Source organism: Scleropages formosus, chromosome 10 (genome assembly GCF_900964775.1).
Source record: "Scleropages formosus chromosome 10, fSclFor1.1, whole genome shotgun sequence".
NCBI classification, from domain to species: Eukaryota; Metazoa; Chordata; class Actinopteri; order Osteoglossiformes; family Osteoglossidae; genus Scleropages; species Scleropages formosus.
In genome coordinates this window covers 21788084-21802946 of record NC_041815.1, presented here as the reverse complement: position 1 = coordinate 21802946, position 14863 = coordinate 21788084, and the positions used below count along the sequence as shown (strand labels likewise).

Here is a 14863-nt window from a genome sequence, read left to right as displayed (position 1 = left end):
TGTTTGGTCATTCTTTTTCTTAATCTTTTTTTTTTTTTTTTTTAAATACATTTTTATGGCTAATGTTCATGTAGGAATTATGATCATTATTGTTACTATTATTGTTATTACTTGTTCTGCGTACAAGAAAAGTTTATTGTTATGATTATAATGATAATTATTAAAAGAAAAAACATTCTCTGTGTTGCAAAGAAAGTGGACATTTTTGTTATAAAGACATGTAATTCTGCACTTTTTGGTTTAAGCAATTACTCCCTCTCTTGGTCTCTGATCCAGCTTTTTCTCTTCTTCCTACCTCCCCGTGTCCTGTCCGTTTGCCCTCTACGGTCCCTTGCCTCCTTCGTTTCACCCACACCCGCTATCCCTTGCCCCCAGGCCCTCCGTCCTCCCCCCTTGTGACCCTGTGTGGCATTGTGGGTAACATTTTTGGCTGACTTACTTTCCAGACTGTACAGCATTGCCATTGATAAACCACAATAGCCATGTCTGTTTATATTAAAACTTTTTTTTTCCTTTTGAGGATGGAGGACTATTTTTTAATATTATTTTTATTTTGATGGATTTTTTTTTGTTAATGAGATTCTTATCCAAAGGAGAAATGAGGTGAAAAGAACATTTAAAGGAGTTCTTCATGAGATAACGGTGATGATTGTTCTTGCTTTTTGTTGCTACCATGACTTACAAGACACTTGAAAAAGGAGGGTGTAATTGTCGCTGTTGTTGTTCTTATCATTTCAATGATCATTGTTGTTGTTTGTTGTTATATAATTGATGTTTTCAGGGGTGATGCTGCATCTGGTTTGTTGGTTGAGGAGTGACAGGTGCGGATTTTATCAGCGGGAGGTTGGTTTTGTGGAAATCGACATCCAGTGGAAGTGAAAATGCCAACATATCAGTGAAAGCACTGAGGAGTGGGGAGGGTTTGTGGTCCAGACTAAACCTGCTGTACCCAAAACCCCCTTCTCCTCCCCCCACATTGTTTCCCTTCCCTCATTGGTAAACTCTGGAAAAAGTCCTGAACGTAAAACCTAACTCATCGCTCCTCACCAGATGTCGAAAATGGACTCTTGACTTCCCCAAGGACTGCGGCATATTGTCTCTTTCTGTATTTGCCGTAAAATCCTCTCGCGATGTGCCCGGCGATATGCTCGTGACCACACAAGAACGGTCTTCTCTGGACTTTTGACTCCTCAGAGAGGAGGTTCTATTCCCCTACCGTGGGCGCACAGCCACTAGGCAACCAGTGGTGGGACGAGGTCTCCAGCTCCATCCTCCCTTCACGCTGACCGGAAGAGTATGGCTCCCAAAGAGATGCCCCCCACAGGGCAGGGACAACGCAACTGCAGCAATCATATAGGTAATCATACAGTGTAACCATGGCAGGGAGGACTTCTATACACCAGGCAATGGCAGCAGAGTAAAATGGGCAGTTTTTTTTTTTTTTTTTTTTTTTTTTTTTGAGGGGGGCCACGGAGATTAAAGTAACCTTCCTGCTGCGTAAACGGTGGAATCAGTTTGTGTGTGTGGGATCTCCACTGTAGGGCTTTACCTCTCCTCCTCCTTTGCATTTGCTTTGTATCTACTCCCTGCGTCACTGGGGAAGGTGAATGTCCTTTATGCGGCATCTTCTCTTATCCCCCCCATCCCACCCCCGTTTCCCGTTCTGTATGTTTTCTATGCTGTTTTCACCCCCCATTTTTTTTTTTTTTTTTAAAAAAACTAAAAATATACTGAAGTGCGGCAACAATGACAAAAGTACCAACCAAACTAAGATGAATAAATATATATAAATAAAGAAATAATTGAAAAAAAAGATGTGTGTAAAATGAGTGCCAAATATTAAAGGAGTTTGTAAGAGGAGTGTGTGTATATACAATGAAGTGGCCATGATGGGCATTTTGAGTGTTTGACCGTTCTTTGACGAATGCTTGGTTTTAGCTAATGTGTTTTAGTACAAATGTCTTTGAATCTATATTCTGTCTCAGTGTGTTTGAAATAAACACTGTACATACATGATTGTTGTATGCACATGTAAACTCACTCGGGAGAAAAATTAATGCTACTCACAAATACAGTCCTTAGAGTTTGTAACTGTCTGGAGCATTGTTAAAGTAGTCGTGGGAATGTTAAATGAGGGTTATATTAACTTTTTATTTCTTTCTGCTCTTTAAGGTAGCAGTATTTCAATTGCAGTTTTAAGTGCTAAATTGTAATTGATAAACTGGTATTATAGTGGTTAGAGCTGCTGCCTTTCCATCCAAAAGATTGCCAGTTTGAATCTCACTGCTGTATTACTCTAAATTGCTTTGGTTTTTAAAAAAAAATCAGTTGTATAAAGGGGTAAGTAATTGTAAGTAGCTTAACACTAAGTTGCTTCGGAGGAAAGTGTCAGCTAAATGAATAAATGTAAATTACAAATACAGTGGTCCAGCAGGTGGCAGAGTGGTTAGAGCCATCACCTTGCAACGAAGGGACTCTGGTTCCAGTCCCGTTCCTGCTGTAATAGCCTTAAGTAAGGTACTTACCCTGGCTCTATAAATGGGTAAATCTTTTTAGGTAACTTAGTTTGGAGTTGTACTAGCGAAGGCATCGATGATACAGTTTTGTGAACCTTCCCAGTGAAAACAAGGTCGTCTAGGTATAGGATGGCGGAACGAGAAATGATCTTTTAAAAGCTGTACATCATCAGCACATGCACTTTGTCAAGGAAATGTGCTTTTTCGATTTATATGAGCGTATCCTGCAGAGATGCATCTTGCACAACAGAGGTGTTACAGGAATGCTTATGCTATAATGAGATCCAAGTAGCCATTATGAGCCTTAGTGCTGCAAGGCTCTGGGAGCATCTGCTTCTGCCTGCCTGTAAACCTGCACTGCAGTGGTGCTGCAGGCCAGAGCAGTAGATCCAAAATTGTGTGTGTTTCTGTAAAGGGCAGATGATGAGGAGGGGGGAGATCTGGTTTCTCACTTGTCACAAACTGCCAGGAGGTATCCCAGGCCACTACAACTCCGCCTCGTCGTGATTTACGGGCCACTGCTAAAGTTTGGGGGGTGGTGCGGTGCCGTGCCCTCCTCCCCCTTCGTGTGCGGTGACAGCATGAGAGCCTGCGTCACTCCGTAGTCGGGCAGCTGCGGCGGGTCGAGGGTCCGGCAGCTGGCCGTTGCCTGGATCGGACGGCATGCAGGGGTGCGGGCCGGCGGCACCTCCTCCGCATCTGCAGCCCGGGCACAGGTAACGTACTGCAGAGAGGGATCCCGCACAAACAAGGTTGTGTGCATTTGCTTTTCTGCAGATGGAAGCTGAGCGCCGTGCTCCATCCGTCCATTGTGCATCTCTTGCTTGTTTACAACCACATCCCTCTGCGTGCGAGGGATACGACAATTTGCGTCCGTCACGCTCGTGATCACAGCGTGGTTCCTGCCAGCAAGGGATTCCTGGAGCTGCAGCCTGAATTGAGCCGTCTGCCTCTATGAAAGACTGCTTGATGGCAAAACTGTGTTTTGTTTTGACAGCCAAACTGTAGGGGCGCAGTGTTCTTCCACACTGGGAATGACTAAGTGAAGAGTTAGTCAAACGGTGCCAAACGCTCCACTGGTTTTGATTTGGTACCGATCACAGCTCTCGTGAGCGGTGATGCTTTTGCAAATTGTTCGGAATGGATTTGCCGTGCTGCCCGGCATCCTGTCGGGAACCTGTCCGGCTGCGTCGTTAAACATTCAGGTGTTTGTTTCCATCCGATCGGCGTGTGTTGGTCGTCGATCGCGTTCGTCTCTCCGTTCCTCTGCTGCCAGCCTCAGTGTCTGTGTGCACGGTGGAATCTGCCTGCATATGCGCGTGTGAGTGTGCGTGCACCCCTTAGTCGTCATCCGCCAGTGCTCCTTTCCATCATGTCCCGTTACTTCTTCCCTGCCTGCTTGTGAAAACGCAGATCGGTGTGACGGCGCAGAGAGCCGTACCTCCACCATGCAGCGCGTGGGTCTGAACCGGGGGCTCAGCGCTGCTGTGCTACTGCTGCACACCTGGGCCTGGGTTCGAACAGGTGAGGGTCACAAATACTCTCTACAAATGGAAGCATTAACAATGAAATGTTTGCATTTTTTTTTTTTTAGCTCATGTTACTGATAATACTAGATTTATTTCTGAGAATAGTGCACTTTTCGTATTTTTATCACACGAACGTATAGATGCGATCGATCCCATTCCTAAGATTGACGGGAAGCTGCACTCTGCCGTCACGCTCAAAGAGAATGCGACACACCAGTTTAACTGCCAGTCCGAGGGCTGGACCCCCCAGAGCCCACCCCTGCTCACCTGGTACCTGAATGGGGAGAGGCAATCGCAGGCCCCGGACAGCGGAACGGATCAGCTGGTGCTGCCCCCGTGGGAGCCGGTCAGGGTCCGTGACAGGGGTTCCAAGCCAAACGGCACTTTCGCACTTCATGCGAGAAAATGGGACAGAGAGCTGGTGTGTGCTGTTGCTGACCCCCAAAGCGGAAAGAGCTACAATGCCACTGTGGTCCTCAACGTGCAGTGTGAGTGTTCCCTTCTCCCATCTCTGCACAGCTCAGCTCAGCTTGCGCTTTCATCCCACTTTAACACCACTGTGAAGACTGGAAGCGCATTCCCAGGGGCTGCGGCTGGATTTCCGAGGTGTCTAAACACCTCCGCTGCCAAAGAACGTGATGCAGATTAAGATTTTAGTAACATTATGTTGGTACACCGGCTCCTCAGTTTCGGAATATCGCAAAGTGGGAAGTGTGTTCGTAATTCGATTTGGCTGTAAATCTAAATTCTCTGTGATCACCAAGTAACAACTGACAAATGCTTAGTAATACAGCTACGCTTTGATTTATTTCCGGGTTGGATTCTGTAGAAGTCCGATATACCTATAGATCATTTAAAAGCACCCTGCAAGATATCGGTATTTCTGCGAACTTTGAGCTACGTTGACTTAAAATGTTATTTTAAATTATGTCTCCACAAATTCCTACTCGATGCCCCAAGTGTGCGGCGTTGGTCTCGTTACGGATCACCGACGCTCAGGAACACAAGGGCTGTAAAAATCATGGAAATGAGCTGAATGAAGGCGAAAGGACTCCTGTTCTGTTTGCGTGCGTGTCACTGCCACATATCGGCTGGCTGCATAGATGCAATTTGCTTTCACCGTACAGATGCCACCGATAATATAGTATTTTACTTAAAATCAAATATATTACTTAAAAGTAAATACCCAGTCTTTCACACTCTAGATCATATGTAATTTAAACCAAAAAAAAAGTACCAAGAGTAATATTTTCACTGTTTATCTGAGCAAAGCTTTATTTTTTTGAAAAAAAAAAAAGTTCTTCCTTGTATTTGCCATCCCTATACAGATCAGCCTGAGATTTTGCGAGTGAACGCCCACTACAGTGAGACCTCTGACCCAGGCATATCCTTAGTTCTCTTTGCCTTGGTACGGTCAAACCCCCTTGCAACCATAACCTGGCTGGACCAGGCCGGTCATGTGGTGGCCAACACATCTGACTTCCTCATCCTGGACTCCCGCGGCTACCCCTGGCTCACCAAACACACGCTGCGCGTGAGCCCGAGCAATCTCTCGGGGAACGTCTCCGTGAAGGCCAGCAACAGCTTGGGATACGCTCAGAGCAACCTCACCCTCACAGGTTTTATGCTTATGATGCCGATTTGTTTGGTTACTTTTGCGCCTGCGTGCATCCTTCTCCTTTCTCCATCTCCCTCCTCCCTGGTCCAGAATTCCTGCGGTCTCGTGTGGAGGTGCCGTTGCTGGGGATTGTGACAGGGGGTGCTCTTGGCTTTGTGACTCTTCTCATCCTCACTCTCCTACTGCTTTTTCTGCTCCATAAGAACAAAGGGAAAGATATTGGTAAGAAAAGGGACGAGAGGAGAGTTCGGAATGATAACCTGAGCCAGTAGAAATGCGGCAGCAGCGATGTAGGCTGAGAAACCTGTCAAGGAAAAGAATTTGTCTCACATGCTTTTGTTTCCTTCAGAGAAACCAGTGGAGATCACCATACCCAAGAGGTAAGAATGTCTCATGGAGAAATATTCCAGTTTAATTCACTTTTATCAAAATCACGTTAGACTGTGGGATGCTTTACAGTGAATCGCCCCAGGCTCGACTGGACAGTAGGTACCTGCCCCGTGAGAACATGTCCCTGCCCTCGAACCTGCAACTCAATGACCTCAAAACCCCCTGCAAAGGTGAGAGTTTCTGCTCAGCCGGGGACCTTATAACTGACACGCAAGTGCTGACGGCCAAGCTCTGACACCATGCCGTCAGTCACATAGGCACCGTAGTGGCGACACGTCGGGAAACGGAGCAGCTGCCAAGTGACAGTACAAGGTGGGTGGCTTCAGCTGGGCCGACACAAGCACTCATGTCCGTGGAACTGTCTCGTGTGCAACAGGAGTGGCGCCAAAGCAGGGAGAGGAGGGCAACAGCGATCAGGACCTGTGTGCAGCCTATGCGGCCAGAGGTCAGTCAAGGTCAAGTGCTAACTCCCATAATAAAAACACTGTGGGAAGAAATGCCTAACAATACTTTATTCAGCTGTCAGGAACATAGTGAAACAGGAATTCTTTCTCAGAGTGGAAAGTTACTGATCTATGTTGCTACAATTTAAATTGAGTTTAACACATCCTAAATGTGGGGCGCGGTGGCGCAGCGGGTTTGGCCAGGTCCTGCTCTCTGGTGGGTATAGGGCTCGAGTCCTGCTTGGGGTGCCTTTGACGGACTGGTGTCCCGTACTGGGTGTGTCCCCTCCCCTTCCAGCCTTACGCCCTGTGTTGCCGGGTTAGGCTCTGGTTTGCTGCGATCCCGTTTAGGACAAGTGGTTTCAGTGTGTATGTGTGTGCGTGCGTGCATCCTAAATTTAATGTTGCATTGAAGAAGCAGGGTGAAAAGATCAATAGCTGAGGTATGTCTTTATACCAGTGATTGTCTTTATTCCTTCGTATGAACACACTTGCTTATCTGTTGTCCCCAAGTCTCTGTGTCTCTCTGTTCTGTCATTTTGCTTTTTCTTCAGGCTTCACTCGGTACCCCATGGTAGGCTACATCTACAAGGTGAACAGCATGAGCAGTGATGAAATCTGGCTCTGATGCCTCGCTCTCATCGTATGGCATCAGCCAGGATCCCACAGGAGCTGTAGCCCTCCTGCCAGTACGCCTGTCAACTAATCACTCAGCCAGCGAGGGCCGATGGAGTTCTCGAGCGGAAGGAAGGGACGGACGTCATCAATGAGCACAAGTCCTTTTTTTTTTTTTAAATTTTATTTTTATTTTTATTTTTCGGAAGAATGTCAAGGCATCAACGTGTGCCTCAGTTTGATGCAACACTAGGGGGTGCTATTGGGGAACCCCTGTGGTTCTTCCCTGTATAGACTGAGCCTATATCTGTCCCCACCCTCCCTATTAGCAGCTGAGAGTGTATGGTTCATTTCTGATTTCAGTTTCAAGGGTCAACGGAAACATCTCCGGTTTTAGTCTGGCTCCAGCGAATATGGCGAACATTCAGCGAAAAGACAAATTACTAAAAGTGACCGAGTTGTTTTTCTTTTGGGACAGCATATATGTACTCCGGTCTTGGTACAACACCACTCTCAGTGACAAACCCCAAAGTTCCTGCTTAAACGTGGAATGTTACATGTGAACACATTCTTTGTATAACCGTGGGAATGACCTTGTATGACAACCATGTATGTCTATAGATAAATATGTACTGTGAATGCATAAATACATATCCAGGATGATAATGCAGATAATCCAATAAATATGACACAATCCATTGTTTAGTTGACGATTTTCTTTCTTTCTATCCACCCTGCATCAGAATGTACCCTGAGTAGCCTAGCACCTTGTGCTTCTGGGATAGGCCCTGGTCCACCCCGACCCTATATTGGACAAGCGGTTAACGATAGTGAGTGAGTAAAATTCTAGTCACACAACATTCGTGTATGCATGAGGCGTACACTGTAAAAGAAGTAAGTAGTGTATGAAGTAGCTAGAGGATGTTGGCTGGGGTTGCTGTTGTTTGACGACGAAAGAATGGCGTGAAGGTTTTGGAGGGAAGGCTGTCCCCGAGATTGTTGCGGGGAAACAGGCAATGAAGAAGCACAGCTGAAGAAGCACAGCGCCGGACAAGTTCGTGGAACGGTTTTGTGGCGCGACAAAGGCGTGCGTATGACGGAAGGCTTGACATGGGTGCAAACGGCTTCCTGGTGACGACGGCTGTTTTTTGTGGTACTGCGGCGGCCGCACGTGGGAGTTGCACGAGTTCCCGGATGGGTAGGTTTTCTTCCACACAATGTGTTCAGATGTTCCTGCGAGGCTCATGTAATCTGCCACGAGGGTTATTCGCCATTTGCTGGGGCGGTCCGAATCTCTTGAGTGTGTGACCGGGCTCCTGTTTGTCTTGTCAGCTCATCTGTGCCGCAATGCTTGTGCAGTTGAGTGTATAAGCGTGCGCTGAAGAGACAGGTGCCCGTTGTAGGTCACGGTGGTCTACCGTTACCTGGCAGGAAGCAGCTTGTGGGAGCTCTTCGTTGCCACCTCTTGCCTTTTCAGTAGCTTCTCTCTACTTTTCTCAGGGAGTTGTTGCCAGATGTGTGGAGAGGGTCTGTTTGAAGCAGGAACGACCACGTGTTCTTCCGTAACCGTGATCTCTCACTGGACGTGCTCCTCAACCTTAGCAAGGCCACCACAGTGATGACCCGTAGGAGGTGTTGCTCAGTGAAAATGAGCGAAAAAAGGCACATGCTGGGAAAAACGATAATGATAAGAGTAGTTGAACTTGGCTGGTGTAGATGAGGAAGGCCAACCCTAACCTGGCCCGCCCCACTCCAAACAGCCCCCCCCGCCCTACAACCTACATGCATCTTGTTTTTCTGTGTTGTACATTTCCGAAAAGCAGCGGAGGTCCCGGATGTGGAGAGACGTACAGGAGGAGGCTGGGTAACTTCGCTTGTGTTTCCGACGTGCAGCAGGGCTGCCTGACAGGCACCGTGACTGATTCGGAGACGACGGGGCTCACGGGCACCTGAAAGACTGCTCCTGCTGGCCTCGGACACGCAACGCCTGGGGCCGTCATCGGAAGGTGCGAGAGCAGTAAGTGGCTACATCCGATATCGCCTCATCAAGGCAGCGTGTTTGTGATGTTCGGTTTAACGCGTAGACACACACTTAATAAACAGTGCATGCTGGTATTAGCACGGGAACGCAAAGGTTTGAATGCACGTGGTTTCTGCTGTGCAAGATGTCCAAGATTAGCAACAAACCCGCTGTTGTTCAAAGTGGTAAAGTACATGTACATCTTTACGTTAGAAAAGGTCTACAGGTAAGCATTTATGGCATGAATTTGAAATTCTAAGAGATTAAAGAAGTGCTAAATTAATACAAGTACAGTATGAGGGCTTTGTTGTTTTTGTATTTTATGACCCAGTTCATATTTATGAATTTAGATGCATAATAGAAATGCCATCGTGTGTTCGCAGAAACTTTGTGCGATGAAGGATAGTTATTCAAAGTCAGATATTCTCGTCGCTCATTTCCCTTTTCGTTCATGAAAACTGACGCGGTAACTGAAGTAAAGTCGAGCGAATGGACTCAAGGAGACGTTTGGGTGCGGAACTGGTGCGGAGGAACGGGGGAGTCTGGCAGCTCTGTAGCTAAAATGGAAGACAGAGACAAGATGGCGCCGGGCTGTGGCCTCTATCCCCGCCACCCCACCCCCGCCCCCAGTGGAGATGAACGCAGTAAAAGCCCGTAGATAATGATGGCCTGGAAAACTTCATTCTAACTAATTTATTGGTATTGATATTCTACTTCACAGGCAACATTTGTGCAGATTACTGCAGTGCAGTGGCTAAGAGTTTGGGACTGAGGAAAGAGCAGACATGAGGAGGGTTTTCTCTCTGGTGCTTCTGCTGCTGTTTTCTCTGACAGAAACAGCTGGTAAGTGAATGGTTATGACAGCATTTTACAAAAAGTCAGAAAGACTGTCTTTTCAGTACATTGCTCTACCTTTCATGCACAAAACTCGCACTTTGTGTCACGAATTCGAATGAATTTTTATTACTGTTTTTAAAAAATTCTTTCTGAATATACCGAAGCCTAAGACACCTGATCAAAATGTTTACGTCTTAGTTTTGACTCAATGGAACGGTCAGCATAAAAACTGCGTTTCCGTTAAAAGCTTACAAATGGGCAGTTCTTTTGTAAATTACTTTGCCAGTGTTTTTATTTTTTACTTGTAGTATTTTTGCTGGTGTTTCTGGAGGTTTTTCTTTTACATCTTGTTGTCTTGGTGACATACCTGAAATTTTAAGTCACAGATGATTGGGCCCATCCCTCCCTAAGCAAATCCCAAAAATGTTTTCTTATTTTTTTCATTGGCTTCTCTTGTTTCCTATCTTGTGTGGATAATTTACTGATAATCCTGAAATTCCAGGATCATATGTGTTTATTTTTCCTTAGGACTTCGTTTCTACGTTCTGTCTCTCTGGCTTTTACTGTATGACAAATTACTGCAGATATCCTAAAACCAAGCTCTTCTTAAGAATTCATATTCATGGTCCATATTTTTCATTTATAGTGTGTTTGTGTCAAAATAACTTTTTTTTTTTTTTTTTTTTCCACAGCAGGTGATTACAGTAAAGGCATGTATCTGAGTAAAAAAAAAAAAAAAAATCAGCAATTTCAAAAATGTGACACCTGAGCCATAGAAAGTACTTTATAATTTCATATTTATAATACCTTCATTGTATGATGACTAAAAATCTGAACACACCACACTCCGTCGTAACCTGTTGAGGCACTAGCGTTGCAGTGAATCTGCGCTTGTGGTGCCATAAGGCTCATTCCCTGCACAAAGAAAAACCATGAATTTTTGCACTTCTGAAGTTAAAATAGAAAGTCCCCCCCCTTCAGAACAGTAAATGCAATTTTTGTCACTTAAAAATTAACATTAATTGTAAAAAACAGTGACATTTACGATATGCATCAGACTGCATTAGACTGAAGTTCTCTAGGTTTTACATTTTATAATGCCATAATGTTGCGTGAAACACCTAGAGAGGTAATTTACTCTCAGAATGCCGTCTAAATAAAGCAACCGATGTGCCCAGTAGCTGTTGTTGCCCGAACGTGGAATCGCAGCACTTTAACAGACTTATGACGGTTCAGAGGTGAGGTAGCTGCTCTCTCAGTGGAGACCATCAACATTTTTGGTTCTGTAAAGCAGTGACAAGTGTCATTGTAGCACCAAGGTAATAGAGACCATCAGGTAACACGCTGTATGTCAGAGTGAATTAAATCATTAGATAATTGGCAGTTTAAAATGCAGTAAACAAAACATTGTCTGTTTACTATGCGAGCTTTTATCGACTGTCTATTCGCATATGTCTGAAGCAACCACTACATGTCAGCGGGGAAGAGATGTTTACTACATATATTTGTGTTGGCAGCACAAAACTTGAAGATCAAGGCAGACCAAGTGGCTGGAGACAGAATTCAACTGACCTGTGAGAATGGAGAATGGGTGGAACGTCAGGATGATTCAGAGTCTAAACATCAACTGTTGCTGGCTTACAAGGATGAAAATTCAAAAGAATACATATGCAAAGACAAAGACGAAAAGAATGTAAAAATTTTAGTAAAATTTCGAAGTAAGTACCATAATATCCTCACACTGGGAGAGATGATAAAAGATGAAGGGACGACACTGCTGGGTTTATTTTCTTTTTACATGTGTGTCTGTGTGGGAGGGTATAATACGTGGTTTAATGCTTCAGTATAATTGCTTCACTCTGCAGTTTTGATTATTTAATCTTCCAGAGTTGTCATGCAGGAGGTTTAAAAGAAGGAAAAAAAAGGATGTTGGACTGGAGATGGGACAGAATATGAACTTTAATCTGACTTTAATGTTGTTAAAAAAAGAAATTTTAGCCAGCACATTACACACATTGTTTAATATATATCTTAATGTACAATTCACCATTTATTATGCTATCAGTGTTGGCAGTCATTTACTATGCCAGTTGAAGCATAGTATTTTACTCAGATTTGGAACCTATAAACTCCAAGTCTCTAGTTCAGCACTGTATGGATGTCACCATGTAAAAAGGATTATAAATATCTATGTACCTCCAGCACTAGCATTACCATAAAGCATGAAGCAGTCGTTACTGAGCTAAACAACTTTTTACGAAATTCTTCAGGTATGCTTTATTTGCCAGCATTTCTATCCATATTCACTAGCAAACAAACTTTTTAACATAAGCATAAACACCTTTACTCTTCACCTATAGATAGATACGATTATTGAAGCGGTTCAGGTAAAGTACCTAGCTCAAGGGTAAAATAGCATGGGTCCTTCTGGGGCTTTACCCCAGTTACGTTCTAAGTCAGCGTCATTCAGTACCGTCCACCCTACTGCTGTACATGTATAAATTAACTGACTATTTCTACAAAATGCTCCAAGTGCTCTAATTCCACTTTTGAAAGAATTGCTCCCTGATTCTCACCTGTAGTTGTAACATTGATTTTTTTTTTTTTTTTTTTTTTTTTTTTTGGTCCTTGTGTGTTTTCTGCCAAGCATGTGACAACTGTGTTGCCCTGGAGAGCAGCACAGTGGCAGGGATCGTGTCTGCGGACATCGTGGCCACAGTCCTCATCGGAGTGGCTGTCTACTTCATCGCATCGCAGCCCAGAGGCAGGAGCTACAGCAACAGCAAAGGTGAGCTTCTCAGCTGTTCAACACCGAGCCTTTGGGTTCCAGTAGACTATGCTGGGTCTTACTGGAGCTCTGGCTCTTAGTGGGTCATCGAAGGTCGGACTTGGTCACAGCGTTATGCTGCTGGCCAGGTCAAGCATTCCTGGTATCCTCTCTTGTTAATCTAAAATTCAAAAATATAATTAAGATTTTTTTGCCATTACACCTTTCCTTTACATAACAGTATCTTGTCCAATAAAAACAAATAGTGAAAAATACATGCCTCTTTTTCCATTCAATGGGCTTAGACACTTTTACGTGGTCTTTCATTCATCAAATAGGTCTATGCAATTCCAGCAAAGGTGCAACAGGCAGCACAACCACATATGTGTGTGCTCAACCTCATGTCTGATTCTTGAGATGGGTTATTGGTTCATAGTAGTCATGCTGAGCATCCTCAAAAAAAACCTGTACTTAATGATATATCTGTATCGCTGCCCTTTTTCAGCATCGGACCGACAGACTCTCCTTTCTAACCAGCCGAACGACACCTACATGGTATGAGTTTTCAGCCGTAGACCATGATTGTAGTCATCTTGCTCTGTGATTTATTGAAACACTGTTCCCTCCCTCATCTGTTCGCAGCCTTTGACTCAGGGTCATTCTTCGGAATATAGCAAGCTGGAGAGAAGGGCCAACAGGAAATAGAAAGTTCCCTTTGTCTTATTTCCCCAGTTGCTCAATGGACCACTCACTGTGGTCATTCCTTCAGGGCTTTAAGAGTCAGACTGCAAACATGTGTCAAAACTTCACACCTCCCAGCAGCACGGCATGTCCATCTGGATGGGATCTACTCTGTTCATCAATTAAAATCTTTTCTTGTCATTTTATTCTGTTTATATTGTATATGACACCTTTTGAAAAGGTGAAGGTAGAATTTTATGTATCATACGTTTAACAATAATTTAATTTTTATTTTTTAAACCCTGTGCTGCCCTAGAGACAACTTTTAAGGTAAAGATGGTTTTAGTCATATATCCCTTTGTCTAACTGAGAATAATTCTGAATTTGTGTGGATCTGAGTACTCAGTTTTCACACTGAGGACAAAAGATTTCTCTTTTGTTTCTATGCAGTGAACCTCTTGATAAGTATGTATTTGCTTTTTCCTCTTTGTGCTTTTGGCTATACATTTTGTCATTAAACAGTATCCTAAGAATAAACGTGATACCAGTGGAATTTATATGCTTTTTAGAAACAACGTGCTTAATATGTGAAGATCTGACAACAAATTGAAATTGTATCCCTTAAACTTTGTTCCACGCTTTGAGGAAAATCAACCACCATTATATAAGTGTGATATTCATGAACAGCTTCAATTTAAATAAAAATCTGTAGACCCTGCAAGCGATAAAGTCAGTCTGATGTAACGGCAGCATTGAAATAGGTCTTTGTTGGTGCGCTTTTCACTTTTGAAATCTTTCAGGCGGGGTCCAGTGCTGCTGTTCATGGCGCAAGCTAACGGCATGATGTCAATTTTTTATTGCTGGCCAAAATTCAAACTGCTCTCACAGAAAGATCATAATTAGGACAGTGGCATGGGGAACTGAAATATTAATGCATGGTGCAGTAATAATTTGACACATGACGTTTGTGAAAGAAAAATATGAGCTACAAATAAACCCGCGCCAAGGCAAATGTAGACCATGTTAACATTTCCACAAATGTTACAGATATTTATAACAACCACAAAATGTCAATTAGTAATAGTTTAGCCAATATGGTGAATTATACTGGCAGATTTATAAATATAACTGTGCAATTTTTTAAACTCAGCTCCAGAACAAGACATTGTTGATCTTTGAATTACCAGATACTAAACTTAGTTTCAAGTAATATTATATTATGGGTAGTAATTATAGTTGCCCATTATTCCTAAAAATGTAAGATGAAATTAGGATTTATTATTCCTGATGCATATTTAGTCCTTAGTATGTATCATATTCATATCAATATGAATGTTATCAGCCTGTAACTTCAGTGATCATGAAGGCCCAGTAACTATTTAATTAATTAAAATATTTTCATTATTCAGAACTAATGTTTAAAGAGCATACTGTATCTCTTCAAAAC

At 43.7% G+C, this 14863-nt stretch overlaps 2 protein-coding genes across 6 annotated transcripts; both read left to right on the top strand.

The window, feature by feature from the left end:
- Positions 1 to 2925: 2925 nt before the first annotated feature.
- tmem25 (transmembrane protein 25) lies at positions 2926 to 7798 on the top strand. 3 transcript variants are annotated; one of them, XM_018748398.2, is made up of 9 exons: positions 2926 to 3232; positions 3930 to 4040; positions 4186 to 4533; positions 5374 to 5664; positions 5754 to 5885; positions 6013 to 6043; positions 6123 to 6223; positions 6430 to 6498; positions 7051 to 7798. In XM_018748398.2, the coding sequence occupies exons 2-9, from the start codon at positions 3965 to 3967 to the stop codon at positions 7122 to 7124; spliced, it is 1122 nt and encodes a 373-aa protein (XP_018603914.1). In that variant the 5' UTR covers positions 2926 to 3232; positions 3930 to 3964; the 3' UTR covers positions 7125 to 7798. The 3 variants fall into 3 exon arrangements, 2 of the variants coding, with proteins under 2 accessions (XP_018603914.1, XP_018603915.1); XR_001965974.2 differs by lacking the exon at positions 6430 to 6498 and having other exon boundaries at positions 6123 to 6365; positions 7051 to 7095; XM_018748399.2 differs by lacking the exon at positions 7051 to 7798 and having other exon boundaries at positions 6303 to 6493.
- A 1109-nt stretch (positions 7799 to 8907) lies between these two features.
- Positions 8908 to 14077, top strand: LOC108932158 (T-cell surface glycoprotein CD3 gamma chain). 3 transcript variants are annotated; one of them, XM_018748392.1, is made up of 6 exons: positions 8908 to 9128; positions 9853 to 9974; positions 11486 to 11686; positions 12593 to 12756; positions 13241 to 13290; positions 13378 to 14077. In XM_018748392.1, exons 2-6 carry the CDS (start codon positions 9917 to 9919, stop codon positions 13382 to 13384), a joined length of 480 nt encoding a protein of 159 aa, XP_018603908.1. In that variant the 5' UTR covers positions 8908 to 9128; positions 9853 to 9916; the 3' UTR covers positions 13385 to 14077. The 3 variants fall into 3 exon arrangements, with proteins under 3 accessions (XP_018603908.1, XP_018603907.1, XP_018603906.1); XM_018748391.2 differs by having other exon boundaries at positions 8909 to 9117; positions 12616 to 12756; positions 13378 to 14072; XM_018748390.1 differs by having other exon boundaries at positions 8910 to 9128; positions 12616 to 12756; positions 13378 to 14072.
- The last annotated feature ends 786 nt before the right edge of the window (positions 14078 to 14863 follow it).

Coding starts and splice junctions, on each gene's coding strand:
- tmem25 (XM_018748398.2), top strand. CDS start 3,965: ATGCAGCGCGTGGGTCTGAACCGGGGGCTCAGCGCTGCTGTGCTACTG. Junction 4,534..5,373: donor TGTGGTCCTCAACGTGCAGT/GTGAGTGTTCCC, acceptor ATCCCTATACAG/ATCAGCCTGAGATTTTGCGA. Junction 5,665..5,753: donor GAGCAACCTCACCCTCACAG/GTTTTATGCTTA, acceptor TCCCTGGTCCAG/AATTCCTGCGGTCTCGTGTG.
- LOC108932158 (XM_018748391.2), top strand. CDS start 9,917: ATGAGGAGGGTTTTCTCTCTGGTGCTTCTGCTGCTGTTTTCTCTGACA. Junction 9,975..11,485: donor TTCTCTGACAGAAACAGCTG/GTAAGTGAATGG, acceptor TTGTGTTGGCAG/CACAAAACTTGAAGATCAAG. Junction 12,757..13,240: donor GAGCTACAGCAACAGCAAAG/GTGAGCTTCTCA, acceptor GCCCTTTTTCAG/CATCGGACCGACAGACTCTC.